This window comes from Leptopilina heterotoma, unplaced genomic scaffold, assembly GCF_015476425.1.
Source record: "Leptopilina heterotoma isolate Lh14 unplaced genomic scaffold, ASM1547642v1 Lhet_101, whole genome shotgun sequence".
Taxonomy (NCBI): Eukaryota; Metazoa; Arthropoda; class Insecta; order Hymenoptera; family Figitidae; genus Leptopilina; species Leptopilina heterotoma.
This window is the reverse complement of record NW_025110815.1, coordinates 408,374-434,652: the sequence shown is the minus strand read 5'-3', so window position 1 is coordinate 434,652 and position 26,279 is coordinate 408,374. Positions and strand designations below refer to the sequence as shown.

The 26,279-nt window shown below is 23.6% G+C and overlaps 2 protein-coding genes across 3 annotated transcripts in view; both read left to right on the top strand.

Annotated features, from left to right (window-relative positions):
* The first annotated feature begins 471 nt into the window (after window positions 1–471).
* Window positions 472–21,587, top strand: LOC122499703 (lysosomal alpha-mannosidase-like). The gene is made up of 32 exons (XM_043608182.1): window positions 472–687; window positions 761–829; window positions 941–1,043; window positions 1,208–1,289; window positions 1,358–1,543; window positions 1,760–1,965; window positions 4,266–4,402; window positions 4,679–4,812; window positions 4,996–5,209; window positions 5,297–5,490; window positions 7,901–8,106; window positions 8,417–8,616; window positions 8,799–9,009; window positions 9,129–9,246; window positions 9,506–9,773; window positions 12,019–12,408; window positions 15,722–15,824; window positions 15,905–15,986; window positions 16,205–16,390; window positions 16,652–16,857; window positions 17,189–17,325; window positions 17,406–17,539; window positions 17,722–17,935; window positions 18,003–18,196; window positions 18,288–18,484; window positions 18,611–18,828; window positions 18,968–19,181; window positions 19,284–19,401; window positions 19,481–19,757; window positions 19,902–20,141; window positions 20,584–20,733; window positions 20,988–21,587. The coding sequence occupies exons 1-32, from the start codon at window positions 601–603 to the stop codon at window positions 21,213–21,215; spliced, it is 5,703 nt and encodes a 1,900-aa protein (XP_043464117.1). The 5' UTR covers window positions 472–600; the 3' UTR covers window positions 21,216–21,587.
* The window catches only part of LOC122499710, a 5,660-nt gene continuing 889 nt past the window's right edge, over window positions 21,509–26,279 (top strand). The window contains exons 1-5 of one of the 2 annotated variants that reach the window (XM_043608187.1): window positions 21,509–21,638; window positions 21,884–22,226; window positions 24,023–24,811; window positions 25,101–25,565; window positions 25,638–25,697. In XM_043608187.1, coding sequence (XP_043464122.1) covers window positions 21,615–21,638; window positions 21,884–22,226; window positions 24,023–24,811; window positions 25,101–25,565; window positions 25,638–25,697 — 1,681 coding nt within the window. In that variant the 5' untranslated portion in view covers window positions 21,509–21,614. Of the gene's footprint in view, window positions 21,639–21,883; window positions 22,227–24,022; window positions 24,812–25,100; window positions 25,566–25,624; window positions 25,698–26,279 lie in introns of both variants that reach the window. The other variant, XM_043608192.1, reaches the window with a different exon arrangement.

Genomic DNA, 26,279 nt, shown 5'->3' with positions numbered 1-26,279 from the left:
ATTATAAAAAATATTATTCTGTCCGATAACTGGTACGATCTATATTCTTTATTTCAAAAAAGTGTATTTGATCTGTTTTTATTAAACATGAATCTAATTTTCTAAAAAATTAATATTCGAAAGTTTGGAACTAAACAAAAAAGGAATTTTTTTTCATTTTTATTCACTTCACGTAGATTTTAGAAAATATTTCAAGAATTATAATTTTTAACTCTTTTATTGTTTCTGTTTTATTGTTATAGGTAATAAAAAAAGTGTACGTCAAGTATTAATCGTTTGATTTTAATGTTGAAACTATGAATGCAAGCAAATTTTTTTTTACACGTGTTTTGTATATTATTATTAAACATTTTAAACATTATTATTAATATAAATTTATTGCTTTTAAATTCTAGAAACAATTGGACAGAAATTTAGTTTTCAGAATAATATTTTCTTGCATGTTTTACTTTTCTTTTTAATGTCAAAAAAGTAGTAAATAATTTTTTGATAAAGAAAAAAGCTTCAGATAGCTATTTCTTTTGTACACGTTCTTTAGCAGTTGGTAATTTTCTGTTGGTACTTACCAATATCGCATTTAATTTTGAATTGTGGTAAAAAATGGTAAAATTAATAAGAGTTTTATTTTCATCTGCCTGTGTTTTTCTTTTGTGCAATGTTGGCTCCTCCTCTTTTTTTGAGAGAATGGTAAGAAAAAGTTTTTCTTTCTTTCTTTTTCAATTTTTATAGTATAATAATTATTTTTCATTGTGAATTTCAGGAGGGCGAACAATTGATTTCGAATTCGATAGTTGAGGATGAGAGAGAGCGTAAAGTTTGCGGATACAAGGTAAAATTTGATGTATATAATTTTTTTCTAGAATTAGAAAATGAAGAATTAGAAAATTAGAAAATGAGAATTTTCTAATTTTTGTTAATTAAATTTTTTTTTTATTTCTAGTCGTGTGCAGAAGTTGATCCAACAAAATTGAATATTCATATTGTGGCACATTCTCATGACGATGTTGGTTGGTTGAAAACGGTGAATCAATATTTTTTTGGACGTAAGGAACTTAAATTATATACTTACTAGCTAAGCGTATAATTATTTAATAAATTTACAGTGTTAATGACAAGTTGTCGTACCCGTCTTCAATTGGTTTCGAAATTAAAAATTTCGTCCATGCACGGAAAGACATTTTATTTCTTTTCTTTTTTTTGATTTCAGAGAAAAATGAAATCCAACGAGCTGAAGTAAGGAAAATTTTAAGTTCTTCAGTTGAGTCGCTGCAGAAAAATCCAGAAAGACGGTAAAAGCAAATTTAAACTCTATTTCTTAATAGAATAATAATATTTTTAAAAAAAAATTAAAAATTAGATTCATTTATGTGGAGACATCTTTTTTGTGGATGTGGTGGGTGAGACAAAATAGTGCAACAAAAGCGGTGGTTCGCTCCTTGATTAATGAGGGGAGATTGGAAATTATTGGAGGAGGCTGGAGTATGAACGATGAAGCAGTGACGCACTATCAGTCGGTTATCGATCAATTTACTTGGGGCTTTAGGTGAGTTATCCTAAAAAAAAAAGAAATTAATTTCTTCATCCTAAAAATAAGTTTCAAATTAGAGCGCCGATTTCGCTATTAAAATAGAATCAAATTACGATTTAGTACAAAAATTGGTACTAAATTTACTATTTTGAGGAAAAAAAATACAATTTTTTACAACAGAAATAAATAAAATTAATCTTAAAATCTTAAAATTCTTCTTTTTATTTTCAGAGTTTTAAATGACAATTTCGGAAGATGTGCACGACCGAAAATCGGCTGGCAAATCGATCCTTTTGGACATTCGAGAGAGCAGGCTTCAATGTTTGCCGAAATGGGATTCGATGGTCTTCTATTCGGTCGTCTTGATTATCAGGATAAAAATAAGCGAATGGAAACTCGAACAATGGAAATGATTTGGAAGGGCAGCCCCAGTCTTGGTAAATACAAATATTCTTTCTATTTATTATGAATAAACAAAAATATTCTTTCTATTTATGATAAATCACGAAAATCAACAAAATAATTTAAATAATGCATTTCTTGCGCAAAATACTTAAAAATATTTAACAATTTTAATAATTGACAAAAATGATAATTAAAAAATTTCAAAAATTCGGCAAAGGTCCTGGTTAAAAAAATTGCTTTTACAATTTTCATAAATAGATAAACTTCAAAAGGTTTTAATTTGAAATTTTACAAAAATTTCAATTTTGAATGAATTTAACCGGAAATTTTCAATAAAATTTCTCGAAAGAATTAAAAAATTCCTGAAATTAAACTTCTTATGAAAATTTCAATTATTATTAATAAAATTTCGCCAAAGAATTCAATTATTCTTAAAATTTTTTTATAAATTAGTTGCCAAAATTTCAATTATTATAAAATTCTTTGCATGAAAATTTAATTATTTTCAATACAATTTTAATAAAATATCTGAATTCAATTCTTAAAAATGTTGATAAATTTCGTTGCGGAATTTCAATTATTTTCAATTTTTCGCATAAATTCAATTATTTTCAATTCAATTTTAATAAAATATCAGAATTCAATTATTCTTAAAAATTTTGATAAAACTTGCAGAATTTCTATTATTTTTTACTTTTAGAAAATTTAAATTTTTAAATAAATTAAATTAAAATTTTAAGCATGAATTTACATATTTTCAATAAAATTTCTGAAAAGAATTTAATAATTCTTAAAAATCTTTGATAAATTTCTCGTCAGAATTTCAAGTATTTCGAATAAAATTTCTCAAAAGCATTCAATTATTTCTAACAAATTTTATAAATATCTTGTTGAAATTTCAATTATTTTAAAATTCTTTGCAAGAATTCAATTATTTTCAAAAAAATTTTTATAAAATATCTGAATTCAATGATTCTTAAAAATTATGACAAATTTATTTGCAGAATTTCTATTATTTTTACTTTTTGAAAATTTAAATTTTGAATGCATTTAATAAGAAATTTTAAAGAACTTAGTTTATTTGAAAAATTCGGATAATTGAAATTATTCTGAAATTAGTTAAAATTTTTAATGTATATATTTAATTACTTATTTAATTAATTATTAAAAATAATGGATTTATAGAAGAGTTTTAGTTAAAATCTCTATAAAGAAATGAAATTTTAAAAAGTTACAAATGATTGCAGAAATTCAATTATTTTCAACAGTAATAAAATTCTTCGCAGAAATTCAATTATGTTCCAAAATTCTTTTAAATTCTCGTCAAAATTTCAATTATCTTTATAAACAATAAAATTGTTCTCTAAAATTCAATTATTTTCATAAAGTTTAATAAAATTCTTGGTAAAATTTCAATTATTTTCAAAAATTTTCCTCAATTCAAAAATTTTTCAATATCTGCAATTTTAATAAAAGTTTTTCGAAAATAATTCAATTATTTCCAAAAAAAAGTTATAATTAAATTCTACGCAAATTTTTAATTATTTTCTTAAATAATAAAAATTTCACAGAAATTCAATTGTTTACAAATTTATTTTAAATTTCTTCGTAATAATTCAATTATTTTCATAAATAATAAAAATTTCACAGAAATTCAATTATTTATAAATTTATTTTAAATTTCTTCGTAATAATTCAATTATTTTCATAAATAATACAATTTTTTAAGAATTCAATAATTTTTCATAAATAATAAAACTCATCGCAAAATTTCAATTATTTCTCAAAAAATGTTATTCAGTTATTATTATTTTTGCATTTAAATATTTGAATTCTCGGAGAATTTTCTAATAAAAATTGATTTAAAATTGAATTTCAGTTAAAATTTTAGATTATAATTGAATATTAAAAGCATTATAGCGTGAATGTTTAGAAATAATTGAATTTTGAAAAGATTTCAAATTAAAATATTTGAAAATCGTAATTTTTCATACTTTTAACGGACAATTATGTATAGAATTAATTTTTTTTAATTTTAATTGTTTTTTTTTAAAATTATTTGAAGTTTTTAATAATTTTAATATACATTTAATTGAAGAATTTCCAAATAATCGAAATTTCGTAAAATTGAACTTCTAAAAACAAAATGTATTTGAAAATTGTTAAAGAACTTTTTTGAAAATTATTAAAAATAATTGATTTAAAGAAGAATTTTAGTTAAAAATTCTAGAAAATAATATAATTGAATTGAAATGATGAAAATCTTAGTTACAACTAAGATTCCAAAAGACTAGAATTTTAACAAAATTTATAAAATTTCCTTTAATTCTAGGTGCTAGTTCGAATTTATTTACTTCGGTACTGTACAATCTTTATCAACAACCAAGTGGTTTTTGTTTCGATATTCTTTGTTCAGATGGTAATTTGGATGATGATCCAGAGAGCCCAAATTATAATATAGAAAACAAAGTACGTTTTTCAATATAATTTATTAATTTTACTTTCCACCTAAAAGTATTATCAAAAAGATTTTTTTCCTTAAATGTGACGCGCTCCAAAAAAAGAAAGAAGCAAAAAAAAAGGTCGTTTACTTTTTAACATAATAACTATATTCAAATGCTTCAAGTGGTTCTAAAATTTTTAGTACACAATTATTTAATATATAAAGGAATTTATATATTTATTTAAAACAATTTTTTAAGGTGTCTTTTTAAAATGTCTTGAATTGTATACCCTTTTTTTTAGGTGAAACAATTTTTGTCGTATGTCGAAAAGCAAAACTCTTCATATCGAACGAATAATGTAATAATTACCATGGGAGGTGATTTTACCTATCAAGAAGCTGAATTATGGTTTTATAATTTGGACATCCTTATTGAGTAAGTATTTTTATAAAAATACTTACCTTTCTTCGGAACGTGTTACAAAAAATGTAGAATTTAAAATTATTTCTGTAAAATTAATAATAATTCTCCATTAATATGAAAATAATAATTAGGTTTTCTTTATTGATTAAAATGTAGTGTGAAAAAGCAATTAATTTTTATGCTCTATATGTCTAGGTATATTAACAAAATGCACGGATCGAAATATAATGCAATTTATTCAACGCCATCTTGCTACTTAAAAGCTGTTAATGATGCCGAATTATCTTGGTCAACGAAAAGTGATGATTTCTTTCCCTATGCCAGTGATGCGCAATCTTATTGGACTGGTTATTATACCTCGAGACCAAGCATTAAATTCTACGAAAGAATGGGAAACAATTTTCTGCAAGTAAAGATAAACATTATTTTAATAACACTATTAATAAGATTGTTAGGTTCATGTTATTTTCAGTATTGTGTATAATTTTAATTTCAGATAGTAAAGCAACTGTTGGTCTTGAATAATATGCCTAACACTAAAGAATTAAATAGATTTCGAAGAGCTATGGGGATTTTACAACATCATGACGCTGTTACGGGAACAGAAAAACAACATGTCGCTGATGATTATTCACGAATTTTGGCAATTAGCATGAGAGAGGGACATAAACTAAGTGCAAATGCTTTGAGGTATTATTTAACATATTTATTATTTTCTATATTAATAATCGTTGTATTTCGGTAATCTGTTTGCAATTTGAAGTTAGTCATTGTTTGCTTTTTTGATTCCTAACTTTATTTAATGATTTTTTTCCTTTCAAATGTTTTCAATTTTAAAATTAATGTATTGAAAATCATTGAATTCATGCAAAGTATTTTGTCAACAAATTTAAGAATAATTGAATTTTATTATTCATGAAAATAATTGAATTCTTTGGAGAATTTTATTATTCATGAAAATAATAGAATTCTTACGAAGAATTCGGTTAAAAAAATTTGATGATAATTGAATTCCTTTGAAGAATTTAATTATTTATGAAAATAATAGAATTCTTGCGAACAATTTTATCAAAAAATTTGAGAATAATTGAATTCCTTTGAAGAATTTAATTATTTATGAAAATAATAGAATTCTTGCGAACAATTTTATCAAAAAATTTGAGAATAATTGAATTCCTACGAAGAATTTTATTATTTATGAAAATAATAGAATTATTGGGAAGAATTTTGTCAAAAAATTTGAGAAGAATTAAATTCCTACGAAGAATATTATTATTTATGAAAATAATAGAATTATTGGAAAGAATTTTGGCAAAAAATTTGAGAATAATTGAATTCCTACGAAGAATTTTATTATTTATGAAAATAATTGAATTCTTGCGAAGATTTTTATTAAAATTTTTGAATATCCTAATTAAATTCTTTTAAAGAATTTCTTTGAATTTCTTTAAAATAATGGAATTTCTTTAACAATTTTAATTGAAAACTATGAAAGTGATTGCATTTTAAGAACAATTTATTTCAAGTTTTTAAAATAATCGTGTTTTCTAAAAATTGAAATTAAACATTTAATTATTGAATTTTATTAAAATTTTTAGAAAATAATTAAATTCTTCTAAGAATTTTATTATAATTTTCTAAAATAATTAATTTTATTCAAGGAATTTTATTAAAATATAGAAAATAATTAAATTCTTTCAAAGAATAGATAATATTAAAGGTTTTGACAATAATTGAATTCTTTAAAAAAATTTCTTTAATTTATTGAATACAATTGAATTAAAGAAAGAATTTTTTTAGACTGTTTAAAATAATCATGTCTGTTAATAATTATAATTAAATATTTGATTTTTGAAGTTTATTAAAATTGTATTGTAAATAATTGAATTCCTGAGAAGAAATTTATTATTTATATAAAAATTATTTAATTCTTGTGATAAATTTTACTACTTAAAAAATGATTGAATTGTTGACGGTTTTATTAAAATTTTTGAAAAGAATCGGATTCCTTCGAAAAACTTTATTAAAAATTTTAAAAAATTTTAATTGCTTCGAAACATTTTAGAAATGAATTGAATTTTTTCAAAAAATATTAAAAGTTAAAATAAAATTGAATTCTTTCATGAAATTTTATTAAAATTTTATTAAAAAGAATTTATTTTTGCAAGGAATTGTACTATTTATATAAATAATTGAATTTGTTTCGAAAAATTTATTACAATTTCAGAAATTAATTAAATTTATTTTAAAAAAATTTATAAAATTCACAACATAAAGCTTCTAATAGTTCTACGAGAATTCAATTATTTAAATACAAAAATAAATAATTTATTGAATAATTGATTATTCTTATAAAGAGCTTTTTCAAAATTTTTTAAAACAAAAGAATTCTTTTGAAGAAATTTAATAAAATTTTTAAAAATAATTGCTTTCTTCGAAGAATTCGTTTAAAATTGTACTAAAAATAATTGAAATCCTGCGATGAGTTTAATTAATTATGAAAATTATTTAATTCTTGTAACGAATTTTATAAAAAAATTTTTTAGATAATTGAATTATAGAGAAGAATTTTATTATTTATAAAAATAATTTAATCTTGTGATGAATTTTACAACTTAAAAAAATAGCTGAATTGTTTCGAATATTTTATTAAAGTTTTCGAAAAAAGATCCGTTTCCTTCGTTAAACTTTATTAAAACTTTTTAAAAAAAATTGAATTGTTTCAATGGATTTATTAAATTTTAGAAAATAATTGAATTCTTTCGTGAAATCGTATCAAAATGTTGTTGAAAATAATTGAATTTTTGCAAAAAAAATTTACTATTTATAAAAATAATTGAATTCCTTTCTGAAATTTTATTAAAATTTTTTTTGAAAATAATTATTGAATTTCTGCAAAAAATGTTACTATTTATGAAAATAATTGAATTCTTCCGAAGAATATTTTTTATGAAAATAATTGAATTATTTCGAAGAATTATATTAAAATGTTTAGAAAATATAAACAATAATAATTAATTATCCACTTAATAAGTGAATTTTCTAAATTTTAATTATAAAATTATTCAAAATAATTTTTATAATAATTTCTTAATTACAGAAATATGATGCGAAAAGACAAAAATCCAGAGGAAGAAGATTCTATAAAGTTTCATTCTTGCTTTCAATTAAATATAAGTTCCTGCGAACACACGGAGAACAATGGAAAATTTGTTGTTACCGTGTACAATCCTACGAGTCAAAAAATTTCATTTTACGTTCGACTTCCAGTTACTGGGACCTCGTATCAAGTTCTAGATTATCAAGGTATTATTATCAACTTAATATTTCAAATGTGAATAAAATTTAAATATGTGACGCACTCCCAAGAAGCAAATGAATTATTGGTTACGTTTATCTTTCTATTATCTTGATTAAAAGTTTATTTTTAATTACATGAATTTGAAATCAGTTTTTATTGAACATTTTCGCTACAATAAAGACTTGATGATCAATAATTTTTAATACTATTTGATTCTCTTTCTATATTTTTACTCCAAAGATTAGAAACGAAACTTTAGATTTTTTGAGTTTTTCTTGAAAGCGCTTCGAATATTAATATTATATTATTTTTCAGGAACGAAGCTCGAGACACAAATTGTTCCAGTGCCAGATGATGTGTTGAATCTTCCAGGTCGAGAAAGTTCCGCTGAATATGAATTAATTTTTTTCGCAAAAAAAGTTCCTGCTCTTGGTTATCAATCATTTTACATTAGCAGGAAAACTGAAGAAAGTGAAATTGAAACTGATGATACTGATACATCTATAAGTAGTAATGTGAGTATGCAAAAAAAATACATATAATGAGATATAAAAAAGAAGGTTAAAAATTTAATCATCCCATTAATTTCGCAAATGCGAAATATGTGTATTTTGAGGTATTATTCGTTGTAAACAATAAAAAAAAATAGCAATTTAGAAATGAAATTTAATTTTACCTATGCTTTCATTTTTTTCAGACATGGACTGTTTCTGTAAATTCAAATGGAAAAATTGTTGTAGAATCAAAGACTGATAGACACCTTACAATGATTCAGTCATTTAAATCTTATGTCAGAAAAAGAGGACATGATTCATTTAATTTTGAGAGGTCGTCTGGAGCCTATGTTTTTAGACCTCAAAGTAGAGCCTTGGATCTCACCTACAAAGGATATTATAAAATATTCAAAGGTATGAAATAAATTAGAAATTTATTTTTGCGATTATAAAAGAAGTCCCATTTTAAATTTAGGTATTTTTTATTTTCGAAATAAGTGAAAAAAAAATTAAAGATATAATTCCCTCTTTAGGTCCATTGGTGGAGGAAATTCATCTTACTTTTAATGATTACATCAGTCAAGTAGTTCGAATTTACAATAAGGAGGACAGAATTGAATTCAACTGGCTAGTTGGTCCCATCAATAGCAGGTAAAATATAATTTATTTTATTTATTTTCAAGTAATTATATATTGAGTCGTTTATGGTACACAAAAAAAAATTAAAAAATTAATTTGATTGAATTAAATACTTACATTAAATATATTAAAATGAAATAACAATTTCTGAAATTAAATTTTTTTATTTATTAGTATTTTTTGTAATTTTATTGAATTCAAATAATTAATGCAATTACTTAATTGAATTTTCGTTTTTCTTTAAAAATAAAAAAAATTGTCTTTTTTACAGAGATGAAGAGATTGTCGTGAAATATAAAACAATTCTTAACTCAAAGAATATTTTTTATACCGACAGTAATGGTCGTGATATGATAATGCGAACGAGAAATGAGCGTGAAACTTGGAATTTGAATGTTGTTGATAAAATAGCAGGGAACTATTATCCTGTGACGACAAAAATTTTTCTGCAAGATCGAAAGAAAAAATTGCGATTAGCAGTTCTCACTGATAGATCACAAGGTGGTACGAGCTTGAGAAGTGGAGAACTTGAATTAATGGTATGAAAAAAAAATTATTTAATGAATATTTTTCAGAGTTGATATAGGTGAGGGAAATCAATTTTAGAAAATTGCAATTTTTAAAGAATTTTATTAAAAATGTTATTGTTTTTAAAATTTTTGATAAATTCCTTGTCAGAATTTAAAATATTATTCTAATATTTTTAAATAATTTTAATTTTATTTCTGTTGAAATGAATTGAATTTTTTAATATGTTTAATTCTTTCAAAAATTCTAACATAATTCTTTAAAGGAATTCAATTATCTTTATAAATATCAAAATTCTTTCCGAAAAATTCAATTATTTTCATAAATAACAATTTTCATCACAAGAATTCAATTATTTTCAAAAATAATCAAATTTTTTGCTGAATTTCAAAAGTTTCAAAATATTTTAAAAAATTCTCGTCAAGATTTCAATTATATTTATAAATAGCAAAATTCTTCTCGAAAATTCAATTATTTGCAGAAATTTTAATAAAATTCTTTGCAAAATTCAATTATTTTCTTAACTAACAAGATTCATAACATTTCAATTATTATTTTTCTAAAATGGAAACTTCTTTGCTGAAAGTCAATTATTTTCAGGAATTTGAATAAAATTCTTTGCACAATTCGATTATGTTAAGAAAATTTTTAATAATTCTCGTCAAATTTAATTTATCTTTAAAAATAATAAAATTCTTCTCCAGAATTCAATTACATATTTAAAAAAAAATTTAATAAAATTTTTAGCAAAATTTCAATTATTTTTAAAAATCTGAAATTCTTCCCAAAAATTCAATTATTTTAAGAAATTTTAATAAAATTCTTTGCAAAATTCAATTTTTTTCATAACTAACAACATTCATAACAAGATTTCAATTATTTTCAAAAGTAATTAAATTTTTTGCCAAAATTCAATTATTTTCAAAATTTTTTTTAAATTCTCGTCAAGATGTCAATTATTTATCTAAATAGAAAAATTCTTCGACGAAATTCATTTTTTTTGAGGAATGTTAATAAAATTCTTTGCAGAATTCAATTATGTTAAAAAAATGTTAATATTTCTCGTCAAAATTTCAATTATTTTTAAAAAATAATATATTTCTTCTGCAAAATTTCAATTATTTTAAAAAATTTACCAGGATTTAATGATTTTTATTATCTACTATTTTAATAAATTTTTCCAAAAATATTCAATTATTTAAAAAAAATTTAATAAAATTCTACGCAAATATTTAATTATTTTTATAAAAATAATAAAAATTTCACACGAATTCAATTTATGAAAATTTTTATAAATAATAAAAGTTTTACAAGAATTGAATTATTTTCAGAGAAAATAATAAAATTCTTTTTAGGAATTTAATTGTTTTCATAAATAATAGAACTCATCGCAGAATTTCAATCATTTTTAATAAAATTTTAATCGAATTCCTCAAAAAATGTAATTATTCTTAAAAATTTTATTAAAATTCGTCGAAAGAATTCAATTTTAATAAAAATTTGGTTTTAAACTTCTTTATGAGAATTCAATTTTGAGAAACATTTTTTTATTCAATAAAGTATTTATTTTTGTATTTATAAATATGTAATTAAATTTTCGTAGAATTTTTGAATAAAAATTTATTTAAAAATTAATTTCAGTTAAAATTTTAGTAAATAATTGAATATTAGAAGAGTTATTGTGTAAATTTTAAGAAATAATTGAATTTTGAATAGGTTTTAATTTCAAATCTTTTGAAAATCTGAATTTTTCGTACTTTTTAATTAATAACTGAAGGACTAATTTTTTTGAAAAAGTTTAATTGATTTTTTTTTTGTAAATTATTTGAAGTTTTTATTTTCTAATATATATTTAATTGAAGAATTTTCCAATAATCGAAATTTCTAATAAAATTAAATAAATGTTAAGTTGTTAAATTTCAAAAAGGCTTGAATTTGAATGTTTTGGAAAATTTCAATTTAAAAAAAATAATAATCATTAAATATTTATTGAAAAATTGAACTTATTGGTGTTTTTGAATAATTTTACAATTATAGAAATTCGTAAATAAGTAATAGAACATTTTTTTGAATAAGTATTTAATAATTTTTAGAGTGAATCAGAATATTCTTTACGGTCAGGATTAATAGTCGAAAATTTTATCTTGAAATCAGGGAAAAGTGAGGGAAAAAGAAAATTTAATTTTTGTGGCAATTCTAATTTTTGTTTTTCGAAAAGAAAAAATTATGCTCAATTTTTATTGTTCTATTTTATAGATTCATAGGAAACTTTCTAGTGATGATGGATTTGGTGTTAACGAAGCTTTACGAGAGATTGCATATGGAACCGGATTAGTTGCCAGGGGAGAGCATTCCATCATTTTTGGACGTAAATCCAGCGAATTTATACTTGAGGAGAAAAAGGAAGCTGTACGATTGGCACATCGCCCATGGATTTTCATTAATCCCGTGGAAAATATTTCCTATAAAAATTGGAAAAGGACTTACAAAATGAAGTTTGCTGGATTGTCAGAATCTTTGCCACCCAACGTTCAGATTTTAACATTAGAACCCTGGAAACGTGGCACCGTTTTATTGAGATTGGAACACATCTTCGAATTGAAAGAATCTAAGAAATATTCTATTCCTGTCAACGTGGACATTCAAGTAAGTTTCAATTATTTGCCAAGTATTGTTTTCGTTTCATGAACAGTTTGCTTCCTCATGTAGAGATAATAATAATAATAATAATAATAGAAATATATGAGTAACTTTTCATAAATAGGGTACAAAATGATTAAAACTTGGGACCAATCAATGTATTTTTAAATTTATATTTTTTTAAAGGGTTTTTTAAAATTATATATAAAAAAAAAATTGCAGAAACTCTTTAGTGCCTTTATCGTGACTTCAATAGGAGAAGTTACTTTAGGTGGAAATCAATGGTTGAAAAATAAAAAACGTCTAAAGTGGAATTCGGATGAAGATAATTCTAATTTGGAAAATGACGATTTCTTTAAACCTCTTAATTTGGAGAATCGAGATGAAATTATTGTTGAATTGAAACCAATGCAGATACGTACATTTATTATAAAATTTGCGTACCGCAAAGAAGCTTAAAAAAGAAATCAGAAAATGAAGAAGAATAATTTTTGATAAATGATTAGAGTTGAATTCTTTCGAATTAATATTCAATTATTATTATTATATTAAATTTTTAATTTTCAATTCTAAATTGTTGAAAAATTCCATAATAAAAATTTTTTAAATTCACTCATTAAGTACATAATTAATTATTATTGTTTACATATTTTCAAAAATTTTATAATAATTCTTCGCAAGAATTAAATTATTTTCATAAATAATTTCGATAGAATTCAATTATTTTTATGAATAGTAAAATTTTTTGTTAAATTTCAAATTATTTTCTGAAATTTTAATAAAGGAATTTTAATAAAAGAATTCAATTATTTTCTAAACTTTTAATAAATCCTTCGTAGAAATTGAATTATTTTTATTACAATTTTAATAAAATTTCTCGAAAGAATTCAATTATTTCTAAAAAATTGTGTTAAAATTCTTCAAAAGAATTCAATTATTTTAAGAAATTTTGATAAAATTCTTCGTAGAAGTTGAATTATTTTTAATACAATTTTTAATTAAACTACATAAATGAATTCGATTTTTTTTTATTTTTCAATATTATTTTTCGAAAATTTTCAATTATTTTTTAAAATTTTAATAATTCTTTCAAAGCAATTTAATTTTTCAAAAATTGTTAATAAACTTTTTGTAAAGAATTCAATTATTTAAAAAAATTTTAATAAATCCATTGAAACAATTCAATTTAAAAAAATTTTTTAATAACATTTTCGAATAAATTCAATTATTTTGAATACAATTTTAATAAAATTTTATGAATGAATTAAATTTTATTTAGATTCTTAATAATATTTTTCGAAAAATTTCAATGATTTTTTTAAATTTTAATAAATCTTTCGAAGCAATTCAATTTGTTAAAAATTTTTAATTAACTTTTTGGAAAGAATTCAATTATTTTCTTAAATTTTAATAAAACCTTCGAAACAATTAAATTATTTTTTATATAGTAAAATCTTTGCAAAAATTAAATTATTTTCAATAAAATTTCACGAAATAATTCAATTCTTTTTTTAATTCGTTATAAAAGTTTTCAAAGAATTCAATTATTTTTTAAAATTTAAGAAAAACCTTCGGAACAATTCAATCATTTTTTTAAATAGTAAAATTCATAGTAAGAATTAAATTATTTTTATAAATAATAAAATTCTTCTCAGGAATTCAATTATTTTTAATATATTTTTAATAAACTTGAAGAATAAAATATTTAATTATAATTATTAACAGACCCGATTATTTTAAAAAGTTTAAAAAAATTCTTTGTTTAATTCAATTATATTCAAAATTTTCACTTAAAATTATTCAAAAAACTACATTATTTTCAAAAAAAGTGAAAGAAATTCTTCCAAAGAATTTAATTATTTACAAAAACTATAATAAAATCGTTTAATTTTCTATCAATAATTTTAATAAAATTTTAATAGTAAAATTATTAATTATAATTCAATTATTGTCAAAATCTTTAATGGTATCTATTCTTTGAATGAATTGAATTGTTTTCTATATTTTAGTAAAATTTTTTTACATGAATTAAATTTTTCTTGAAAATCGTAATAAAATTCTGTGAATAATTTAACTATTTTCCAAAAATTTTAATAAAATACAATTTTATTAAACGATTATTTTAAAAATTTGAAAGAAATTGTTCATAAAATTCAATTACTTTCAAAATTTTTCAATTAAAATTATTAAAAAAAAAACTCAAATACTTTCAAAAAATTCCAAAAAAATTCTTCAAAAGAATTTAATTAGGATTTTTGAAATGTATGAATATATAAGTTAAAATCTCTATTTTGTTATGAAAAATATATTAAAGATGACAATGAAACGAAATAGCCTTGATTTTTTAAATTACGCTAATTATTATTTAAACGTTAAAAATTGTTGACTGTCGTGAAAAATTACACATTGCTCCTCTCTTTCTGTATTTACATGGTATAATTTTCGCGGTCACCGCAGGCTTATATCTTGTTTTTCAAATATAACAAAAAAAAAAAAAGAAAAAAATTATCGTGCAAACGCTGTCTAAATCAGCTGTTGTCTATACTGGTCACGAATTCTTTTAGTTTAACTGATATTTCTATTGTAATCTTGTATAACTTTGAGACAAGTATACAACTGATGAGATATATTTGTATAAATATTGGATGTCGACCCTCGCTATCGCATTAGTACTATTTTGAAACGCGTCGTGACCACACATAATCATGTTACGCTTAATTCCTCCTCTTTTTTTATCTCTTATTCTTGTGCTCAATACGTTCCATTCATATCAAGCAGCAGTAATTCCAAACAATGAAAGAGTTGACAAAAATTGCGGATACGAGGTGAGAATAAAGTTTATATTTCCATTCAGTATTTATAGTTCAAAATATATTTTTGTGCACAAAATTAAAAATTATTCGGAGAAAAAAATTACTTTTAATTTTTTATTATATACTGCCGTCTTTGGACAATTTTCTTTTCTTTAATTTATTAAATTTATTTTTAGTAAATAGTATAGTGTGAAAAATTAATTTTTCTTGTTCTATTAAACTTTTTATTCCCTTTTCTTTATGAAATAGTTATATTTTGGTAAATTAAAAAAAAATAAATAAAAAAGAAAATTTTAAAAATAAATATAAATAGTACAATTTGATGATAATAATTATCTTTTTTTACTGATAATAATGACGAATTTGATTGATGTGGATTTGTATTTAGATTTATCTTAAAATATTATTTTTGTTACTAGGGGAAAATATTTTTTATTTGAGGAAGAATTTATTATTAGGAAGAATTTTATTAGTTTTGTAAATAATGTGAGTTTTTATTTTTCTAGTCATGTGCTAAAGTGGATCCAACAAAGGTGAATATTCATATTGTTGCACATTCTCACGATGATGTTGGTTGGTTAAAAACAGTTGATCAGTACTTTTATGGACGTGAGTAATTAACTATTTCTCTAAATAATAATAATAATAATAGTAAATTCAAAAATAAAATTCAAAAATTTTTATTTCAGATCGAAATAATATTCAAAATGCTGGTGTTCAATATATTTTGAACTCTGCAGTTAAATCATTGCAAGAAAATCCAGAAAGACGGTAAGAAATTATTTTAATTCAAGGAGTTTCAATTATTTAAATTAAGGATAATTTCATTCTTCATTATAATGTGAAACGCCCTCCGAAGAAAAGTAAAAGCAAAAAATTATCGGCTATTTGGAATTTTCAAAATGCAAATAAAAGGGAATCAACTCTAAATTTATAAACTACTGTTAATATTATTTTGATAATTATAATACTAATTAAAAACATTTCAGGTTCATTTATGTGGAGACAGCATTTTTGTGGAAGTGGTGGACGAGGCAAGATGAAAGGGTGAGAGCTACAGTTCAAAATCTGATTGATGAGGGAAGATTGGAAATCATTGGAGGAGGATGGAGTATGAATGATGAAGCAGTCACTCATTATCACTCTGTTATAGACCAATTTACTTGGGGTTTCAGGTAAAATAATTAAAAAACCAATGATATTGTTTCTTTATAGTATCTTCGGCAGTATACACTTTTCAGATTTTTTTTTCAATTATCTTTTTTATCAATTGTCATACTCTTATCTTATTATTGTATAAAAACAAATTGTATCGCATTTATTACGGATATTTCGAAATATTTGAATTATTATCAATTATCACGTTAAAATAATTGTTATATAAAAGTAATTGAGTGGGTATTTTATTTTTATTGAATTTTTTTTGTTACTTTCAGGATTTTAAATGATACTTTTGGAAAATGTGCACGACCGAAAATTGGCTGGCAAATTGATCCTTTTGGACATTCGAGAGAGCAAGCTTCAATGTTTGCCCAAATGGGATTCGATGGAGTTCTATTCGGTCGTCTTGATTATCAGGATAAAAATGAGCGAATGAAATCTCGAACAATGGAAATGATTTGGAAGGGCAGTCCCAGTTTAGGTAAAATGTTATTTATGTATTTTGAAGAATTGTAAATTAAAAATCATTATCAGTAGTGGCACTAAGGAAATTTAAAGAAATATCTAATTCAGAGTTGACACAGGTCAGAAAAGTCAGATAATTCAAGGAAAAATAAGGGAAAGGGAAATAATGAAATTTTTGCAATTCTCGTCAAAATATCAATTATCTTTATTAATAATAAAATTCTTCTCCGAAATTTAATTATTTTTACTATAATTTTAATCGAATTCCTCGAAATATATAATTATTCTTCCAAATTTTATCAAAATGATTAATTAATTATTAATAACATTTTTTATTTACAATTTAGGTGAAAGTGCCAATTTATTCACAACGGTTCTATACAATGCTTATAGTCCACCAGCTGGTTTTTGTTTCGATATTCTTTGCTCAGATGCCCCACTGATTGATGATCCAGAAAGTCCCGATTACAATATTGATAGTAGAGTAAGTTCATAAATCAATAGATAATTTTTATAGATAATTACTATTTTTTATAGTTATTATTATTAACAATAATTTTTTAGGTGAAACAATTTTTGGCCTTTGTCGAAAGACAGAATTCCACGTACCGAACAAATAATGTAATAATTACCATGGGAAATGATTTTAATTATCAAAATGCTGACACTTGGTTCACCAATTTGGACAAACTCATTAAGTACGTATATATTTTTAATAAAATAATTATGACTCGCTTCCAAGGAAGGTAACAAAGAAAAAAAGCTCAAAATCTTTTTTCTTTGAAAAAGTACTCTAGGAAAAATTAAATTATATTGTAGTAAAAAAAAGAAAATTTACATTAAAAATACATTTTGAAAAGTAATCAATTTTATTTAATAGATACACGAACAAATTGAATGGTTCAACGTACAATGCAATTTATTCAACACCGTCCTGTTACCTAAAAGCTGTGAACGATGCAAAATTATCTTGGTCAACGAAAAGTGATGATTTCTTTCCCTATGCCAGTGATCCACATGCTTATTGGACTGGTTACTATACCTCGAGACCAACCATTAAATTCTACGAAAGAATGGGGAATAACTTTTTACAAGTAAATATTTTTGGATATAATGAATATTATTTTGATATAGTGGAAATTATAATTGAAATTTTTTCAGGTAGTAAAACAATTATCGGTTTTGAATAATAAGGAAAATAATAAAAAGATAAATAAATTTCGAGAAGCTATGGGAATAATGCAACATCACGACGCTGTTACGGGAACAGAAAAACAACATGTAGCTAATGATTATTCACGAATTTTGTCCAACAGCATGAGAGATGGAAATGAATTGTGTTCTGATAATTTGAGGTGAAGAAAATAATTGTTTCTTTAGATGATTTTTTTATATTTTTAATATCACATAATAAAATAATAAATAATATTTTTTTTCAATTTTCAGAAATATGATGAAAAAGAAAGAAAATTCTGACAGTGTCGAATTTCATTCTTGCCTGCAATTAAACATCAGTTCCTGTGAGCATACAGAGAATAATAAAAACTTTGTTGTCACACTATACAATCCTGCGAGTCAATCTCTTTCAACTTACGTTCGAGTTCCAGTTAAAGGAGCTTCTTATAGTGTTAAAGATTATCTTGGCAAGTAAATTACTCTCTTTCTGTAGTTTTACTCAAAAAAAAATAGATAATTTTAACATAATGAAGAAAAAATGATTTAATTTTCAAATATTTGTTTCTTTAATTGTAAGTTTTCTTATAATTTAGGAAAGGAACTGGTCACACAGCTCGTGCCAATACCAGCGAGTGTGTCAAAAATTCCAGGTCGACAAAGTTTGGCGGTTCACGACTTGATCTTTTTGGCACGGGAAATTCCTGCCCTTGGCTATCAATCATATTATGTTAGCGAGAAAACTCAAGAAGAGGAAATTCAATCTGACGAACCCATTGAGGAAAATCAATCAGTCTTGTTCATGGGTGGTGATGTGAGTGGAAAGAGAAAATCCCTGAAGTTAACGTCAACACTTAGCGTTGACGCTTTCATGGGCGTAAAAAAGAAAAAACTATAAATGATGATTAATGATTTTGTTGATTTTGACTTAAAAGTATGAATTTTTGTTTTAGACGTACGATATTTCCGTTGATCCAAGCGGAAGAGTGGTAATGCAATCGATGGCAAAGGAAGGAATTCGAATGACTCAAGCATTCCAATTTTATAAAGGAGCTGAGGGAAATAATATGGTATTCTCAAATCGATCCTCTGGAGCCTATATCTTCAGACCCAACGTTACTCGCTCTATAGACTTTACTTATACTGGGAAATTCAAGATATTCAAAGGTATGTTTTTTCAATTATCCTTATTCTCGTGTCTTATTTATATTTATCGAAAGCAAATTGTATGTAAAAAATGTTAATAAAAATATTATTTGAAAATATTAGGTCCTTTGGTGGAGGAACTTCATCTCACTATTAATGAATGGGTCAGTGAAGTTGTTCGAGTTTATGCTGGAGAGGATAGAATTGAATTCAGCTGGTTGATTGGCCCCATTGATGTCAAGTAATAATGATTCTTTTTTCTTGAGAGCGCGTCACGAATAAATGAATATTTGAAATATTCTAATGAGTGTAATTTTTAGTGATAAAATTGGTAAGGAAATTATTACCAAGTACACAACAAATTTGGAGTCGAGTGGTGAATTTTACACTGACAGTAATGGCCGAGAAATGTTAAAGCGCCAAAGAAATAAACGACCCACTTGGAATTTACATCTTCAGGAACCAGTGGCTGGCAATTATTATCCAGTGACGACAAAAATTTCCATGAAAGACGGAGTGAGACAATTGAGACTAGCAGTTCTCACTGACAGAGCTCAAGGAGGTGCAAGTTTAGAAGATGGAGAAATTGAACTTATGGTAACAACAACAATAAAAATCTATTCTTCTTCTTTCATATAAAGAATAAAAACGAAATATATTCTTTTTTCATAAAAAGAATAAAACGAAATATATTTTTCTTTCATAAAAAGAATAAAAACAAAATATATTTAATTATTACAGGTTCACAGAAGATTATTGAAAGATGATGCTTTTGGAGTAGAAGAAGCTCTCAATGAGACCGCATACGGAACAGGGTTGGTTGCAAGGGGTGAACATACCGTTATTTTTGGAAGTGATTCCAATGAATTTAGACTTCATGAAAAGAAGGAAGCAACACGATTGGCTCTTCGTCCTTGGATTTTCATTAGTCCCGTAGAAAATATTTCCTATGACGACTGGAAAAACACGTACAAAATGCAGGTAAAAAATTCATTTTAATCAATTTCTACAGCTCCTAAAAAAAAACCTCAACAAATTTTTAATTTCTGCGCGTGAAAAATACAGAAAAAGAATCAATTACATGGTTATACCACAAGTCAGGTAATTCAGGAAGAAGTTCAAAAATTCGAAAAAGAATTTCAATTATCTTTAAAAATAATAAAAATTCTTCTCCGAAATTGAATTATTTTCAAAAATTTTCCCCAATTCGGTGATTTTCAATGTCTACTATTTTATTGTTCTTAAAATTTTTGATAAATTTCTTGTCAGAATATCAATTATGTATTTTCAATAAAATTTCTTAAAGGAATTATTATATTATTCATAAAACTTTTGATAAATTTACTTATAGAATTTAAATTATATTTATTTTTTCTTACCAAGAAAAAATTTGAAAATAAAATTTGTGATTTATTTTTCGCAGAGTTCTGGATTGTCAAAATCGTTGCCACCAAATGTTCAAATTCTAACTCTCGAACCTTGGAAAGATGGAAGTGTTTTACTGAGACTCGAACACATTTTTGAATCAGGAGAATCCGGCAAATATTCCATTCCTGTCGATGTGAATATTCAGGTAAATCAGTATTTTATTCCACACGTCTTTAATTTATTTATTTTTCTTTTTTTCTCTTCTATTTTCATTTCTCTATTTCTATCTTCAATTTTTCAAAAATATCATCGAAAAAAATTGAACTAAAATTTACAACGTCAAACCTGGTGATTTTCAATATTGTTACTTGAAAAATCGTCTGATTTGACGTTGTAAACTTTAATGAAAATGTTCAATGAAAAAGTAAATTTATTAATTGTTATTAAAAAATTTTGCAGGACCTCTTCTCAGCTTTCATCGTGACTTCAGTTAGAGAAACAACATTGGGAGGAAATCAGTGGTTAGAAGAAAATAATCGTCTCAAATGGATCTCTGAGGAAAATGACATCTTCAAAACCAACTACTCGTCTGTGCCACTTAATTCCGAGAATCAAGATGCAATTAGCGTTGAGTTGAAACCAATGCAAATTCGTACATTCATCGTAAAACTATCACCACGCAAGTGATTTCCTTTTTCATACAAAAACCAATTTTTGCAAGTAATTTACCAGAGGACAAATTATAAAAAAACAAGGAACAAATTAATTTTTTTGCACTTTTCTAATTTTTTATACTTTTCAAAAGAAAAAAATGTTTCTTAATTTCGGGTAAGTGTTTAAAAAAATTTTTTTTTTTTCTAAATAGATGTCGATAAAAATTATTCATTAAAATATTTAAAAATTGACACATGTCAACATTGTGTCACTCATTTTTTCTAAAATGTCAAATCAGTTCTTTAATAATAGTAATAAAAACAAAAAAAAATTGTATTTCAGGTTAATTGATTAATTAACTTTGAAAAGTATACTTTCGACATGAAATAAAGAAACTAAAATAAATTCTTGTTTTGATCTTTTCCGATAATAATGGAAGTCCAAGAAAATAATTCTGTAAGAATTTCTTTTTTCTGTCAAAATGAAAACCAAATTTGAAAAATGTTTATTTAGGATCTTTCTTAATGGAAAATTGTATCTTCTTTTTGAATATTTAAAAGACTTTTTTAAAGATTCTTTTAAAAGACGGAATAAAAAACTAAAACAAAAGTTTAAAAGAAAAATTGCTGGCATGGAAGAAAGTAATAATTATATTAAAAAAATATTAAAAAATAACTAATGTCAGTGTTATATATTAATAGGACGAAGGCGATGTGTGGGCTCAAACAATTTTCACAATAACTCCTCAAGAGAATGGAACTTTACGTGAAATAATTGAGGAGACACAAATTTCGGGAAATCCGAATGAGAAATTGGAACTCGAGGAAAATAATATTATTCGTGAACACAAAATTGAAAGTCCTGCGAAACACGTCATTGATTCCGACGAATTGAGTCGAGAGCCATTTGCAGAAGTCGAATGTCAAACTTATATACAGGATATTGAGAAAATTCACATTCCTATTGAATTTAAGGACGAGGCAAGTCAGACGTTTTACATTGGAACACGATGTCGAGTTGAAAATGTTGTCAAAGAAGTCATTGGTATTTATTCTTTATTAATAGTGACGCGCTTTTTTTCTTTCTCTATACATTTTTACGATTTTTACTCCAAAAATTATAAACGTAACCTTAATTTTTTGACGTTTTTTTGAGCGCGATAAACAATAAACAATCAAGAAACTAATAATTCGGGGCGCATGATTGCATCCAAATTATCATATTTATAATTGTAATTTAACGGAATTTTAAACTTTATAATCATTATTTAATCGAATTGTTTGCTTTTGTTTTCAAACTTTTTTCATAACTTTTCTTTTTAAACATTTTCAAATTTTCAATTAATGTATTGAAAATCATCGAATCGTTGCAAAGAATTTTATCAAAAAATTTGAGAATAATTGAATTCCTTCGAAGAATTTTTTTATTTATGAAAATAATTGCATTCTCGTGAAAAAATTAATAAAATTTTTAAAAATCCTAATTAAATTCTTTTGAAGAGTTTCCTTGAACTTTCGTTAAAATAATGGAGTTTCTGTAATAATTTCAACTGAAAATTTTGAAAGTAATTGAATTTATAAACAATTTATTTCAAGTTTGTTAAAATAATAGTGTTTCTTAATAATTGAAATTAAAGATTTAATTATTGAATTTTATTAAAATTTTCTTAAAAATATTGATAGAAAGTTAAACTTTTTTAAACAGTTTTATTAGAGTTTTTATAAATAATTAAATATTTTTGAAGAATTTTTTAAAGATTTTTTTAAAATAGTACAGTTACAGGATTTTTTTCAAAATAATTGAATTTTTGCAAAGAATTTTATTATTTATAAAAATAATTGAATTATTTTAAAGGATTTATAAAAGTTTTAGAAAATAATTGAATTCTTTTGTGAAATTTTATTGAAAATAATTCATTTTTGCAAGGATTTTACTATTTAAAGAAATAATTGAATTGTTTTAAAGGATTTATAAAAATTTTAGAAAATAATTGAATTTTTGCAAAGAATTTTACTATTTATAAAAATAATTGAACTTTTTCGAAGGATTTGTTAAAATTTTAGAAAATAATTTAATTAATTTGGAAATTTTATAGCGAATTAAATAAAAAAATTGAATTGTTTCGTGAAATTTTATTAAAAATAATTGAATTGTTTGGAAGGATTTATAAAAGTTTTAGAAAATAATTGAATTCTTTCGAGAAATTTTATCAAATTTTTGTTGAAAACAATTGAATTTTTGCAAAGAATTTTACTATTTATAAAAATAATTGAATTTTTGCAAAAAATGTTACTGTTTATAAAAATAATTGAATTATTTTGAAGGATTTATTAAGATTTTAGAAAATAATTGAATTTATTGGAAAACTTTTATAGCGAATTAAGTAAAAAAAATTGAATTCTTTCGTGAAATTCCATTGAAAATAATTGAATTCTTTTGAAGGATTTATAAAAGTTTTAGAAAATAATTGTTTGAAGGATTTATTGTAATCTTGGAAAATAATTGAATTCTTTTGGAAATTTTGAAAACGAATTAAGAAAAAAATTGAATTTTTTCGTGAAATTTTATTGAAAATAATGAATCTTTGCAAAGATTTTACTATACATATAATTTATATTTATAATACTTGGAAAATCTATTAAAAAAATTCGATTAAAAATAAATTATAACAAATATTTACTCTCAATATTGTAATAATTTTAACATTAAATTATAAACACTTACCTTTCGAGTAAATGATGATTATTAATTTTAAAATTCTGATATAAGACAAAAATATCATAATTTGGGTGAAATCATGCGTTCCAATAATTCAAACTACAAAATTACAATTACTTCAGCCGGAATCAGTAAAAAATCCCTTCCCATACTCAAGAGTGGAGAAAAATCACAAACTATCGTCACATTCGATGTCAATTATCCCCGAGATGAAATAATCGAAAAACTAGTTGCGAATCAAGATTCAAAAATTAGTGAAATCAAAAGAATATCATCAACCGAGGAAAATATTTTCCAAATTCATATCTGGCATCTTTTAAATTACATAATCGATCGAGTATTCTGGAATTCAGATCCTGAGGAACCAATTCGCGAATATAGAGACGTCGAATCACAAACTGATATTATTTGCAATTGGAAAACGGGAAAAGTGATTTTTAATCAAGAAACACAAACACAATTAACGTGCGAACCAAAAGTTTCGAATTCGAAATTAATTGGCGATTATCTGGAAACGAAGAATTTTGTGATAAATTTTGTTGAAGATTGTTTATCGAAAGGAGTTTACAATCGGATGATTATTGATGATATTTTTGAGGAAATTTTGAACAATTGTTCGAGGGAAATTAGATTTCCTTTCTTGGATAACGGGGCACAAACACTTGCCACTTACAAAACAGTAGATGATGACGGTGATGAGGATATTTTGAAAAAATTGCGACGTCCACTGGCTGTTGACCCCGAGGAGTCGAAAATTGTAATTAATCATCTGATGAATGATTTTATTGAAGATGTTTTCGTTGCAATTGCAAAAGAGATAGAAGTTACTGTTAAGTTTATCCTTTGTGTCTTGATTAGAAATTCTATTCTCATCGCCGTACAACTGAGAGAAAAACGGAAGATTAAGGAACGTAAGAATTTGAAAATTTTACTTAATTAATAATTTATTCATTTTTTTAACATTATTTTAACTCAATTTGAATAGTAATTAATTAATTTAACTCTCAATTTTAATAATTCATAAATAAAATATTTATAATTAAAAATGAAGTTATTTTCGAATAATTTTACAATTAAAGAAATTCGTAAATAAATGGAACATTTTTTTTTAATCTCTATTAATTCACATTATTTTTTGCTTCAATTTTTTCAAAAGAAAATGAGAATTAAATTTTTTCTGTTTTTTTTTCGTCGAATTAGCAAAATTATTGGACACGGTATTCATTGAGAGAAAAAAGAAATTAGCAAAACGTGAAAGACCGAAAGTGATAACAGTTTCAACGCAAACAAAATTAGCTGGAGTTCCTGAAGTAAAGAAAATTGGAGAATTACTTGAATCGACAAAAATTTTCTGCTCTGCTTGCGCAACTGAATCGGAATGTTGTCATTTTTGCACTGAATCGCGAAATTCAGATTTTCACTTTACGATGAAACAGACGGAAATTCTTCAAACACAAGATATTCTCTTGACATACAAACCGTGTTACATTGAAAATAAATTGCGAAATGTGAAAACTCCCCGTCTTCAAGTTCCGCAATTAAGTGAAAAGAGTGAAAAAATTCATAAAATATGTTCACCGAGCACAAATTCGGAAACATCGACAAATTCTTCGATGACAAGCAGTGAATATAGTAATGAACCTTTGAAGAAAATTTGCAGAAAAAGTAAAATATTTCTTTTCTTTATAAATTCTATACGAGCTCTTCTTCTTCTATAGGCAAAGGTTTATTTTTTAGGTTCTCCATGCGGTTGGTCGGATTTTGAAGTTTCTCCCTCTAATTTTTGGTCAAGTTCAGGTAAATTTAATATTTTATTTAAATTCTAAGCAAGAGCAGACTTCGCACTCGATAATTAATTTTAATAAAGTAGCTTTCAAACTAAAAAAGTAGTAAAAAAGTAGCTATCGAAAAATTAAACTTGACAACCAAAAATACTCGTTTTAAAAACTTCACAAAACTGACAAAAATTCCATTCTATTTTTTATTTTCCTGACTTTTTCCTAATTTTCATCAAAAATATTTACTTCTTTCTTATCCTACTGCTAAAAAATTGAATTCCTGCAACAAATTTTATTATTCATTAAAGAATTTTATAAAAAATTGTAAATAATTAATTTCTGATAATTCTAATTCTTACGAAGATTTTTGCAAAAAATTTTTTAAATAATTGAATTCTGTTTGGAAATTTTATGAAAATAGTAGATATATTAAAAATCATTGAATTGCGAAAACTTTTTAAAAATAATGAATGAATTATTTCAAACAAATTTAATTAAAATTGTATTTAAAATAATTGATTTCTTTCGAACAATTTTATTGAAATTATTATTTTAATAGATGAGTGCGAAGGCTGCATAAGAATATGTGACGCGCTTCTAA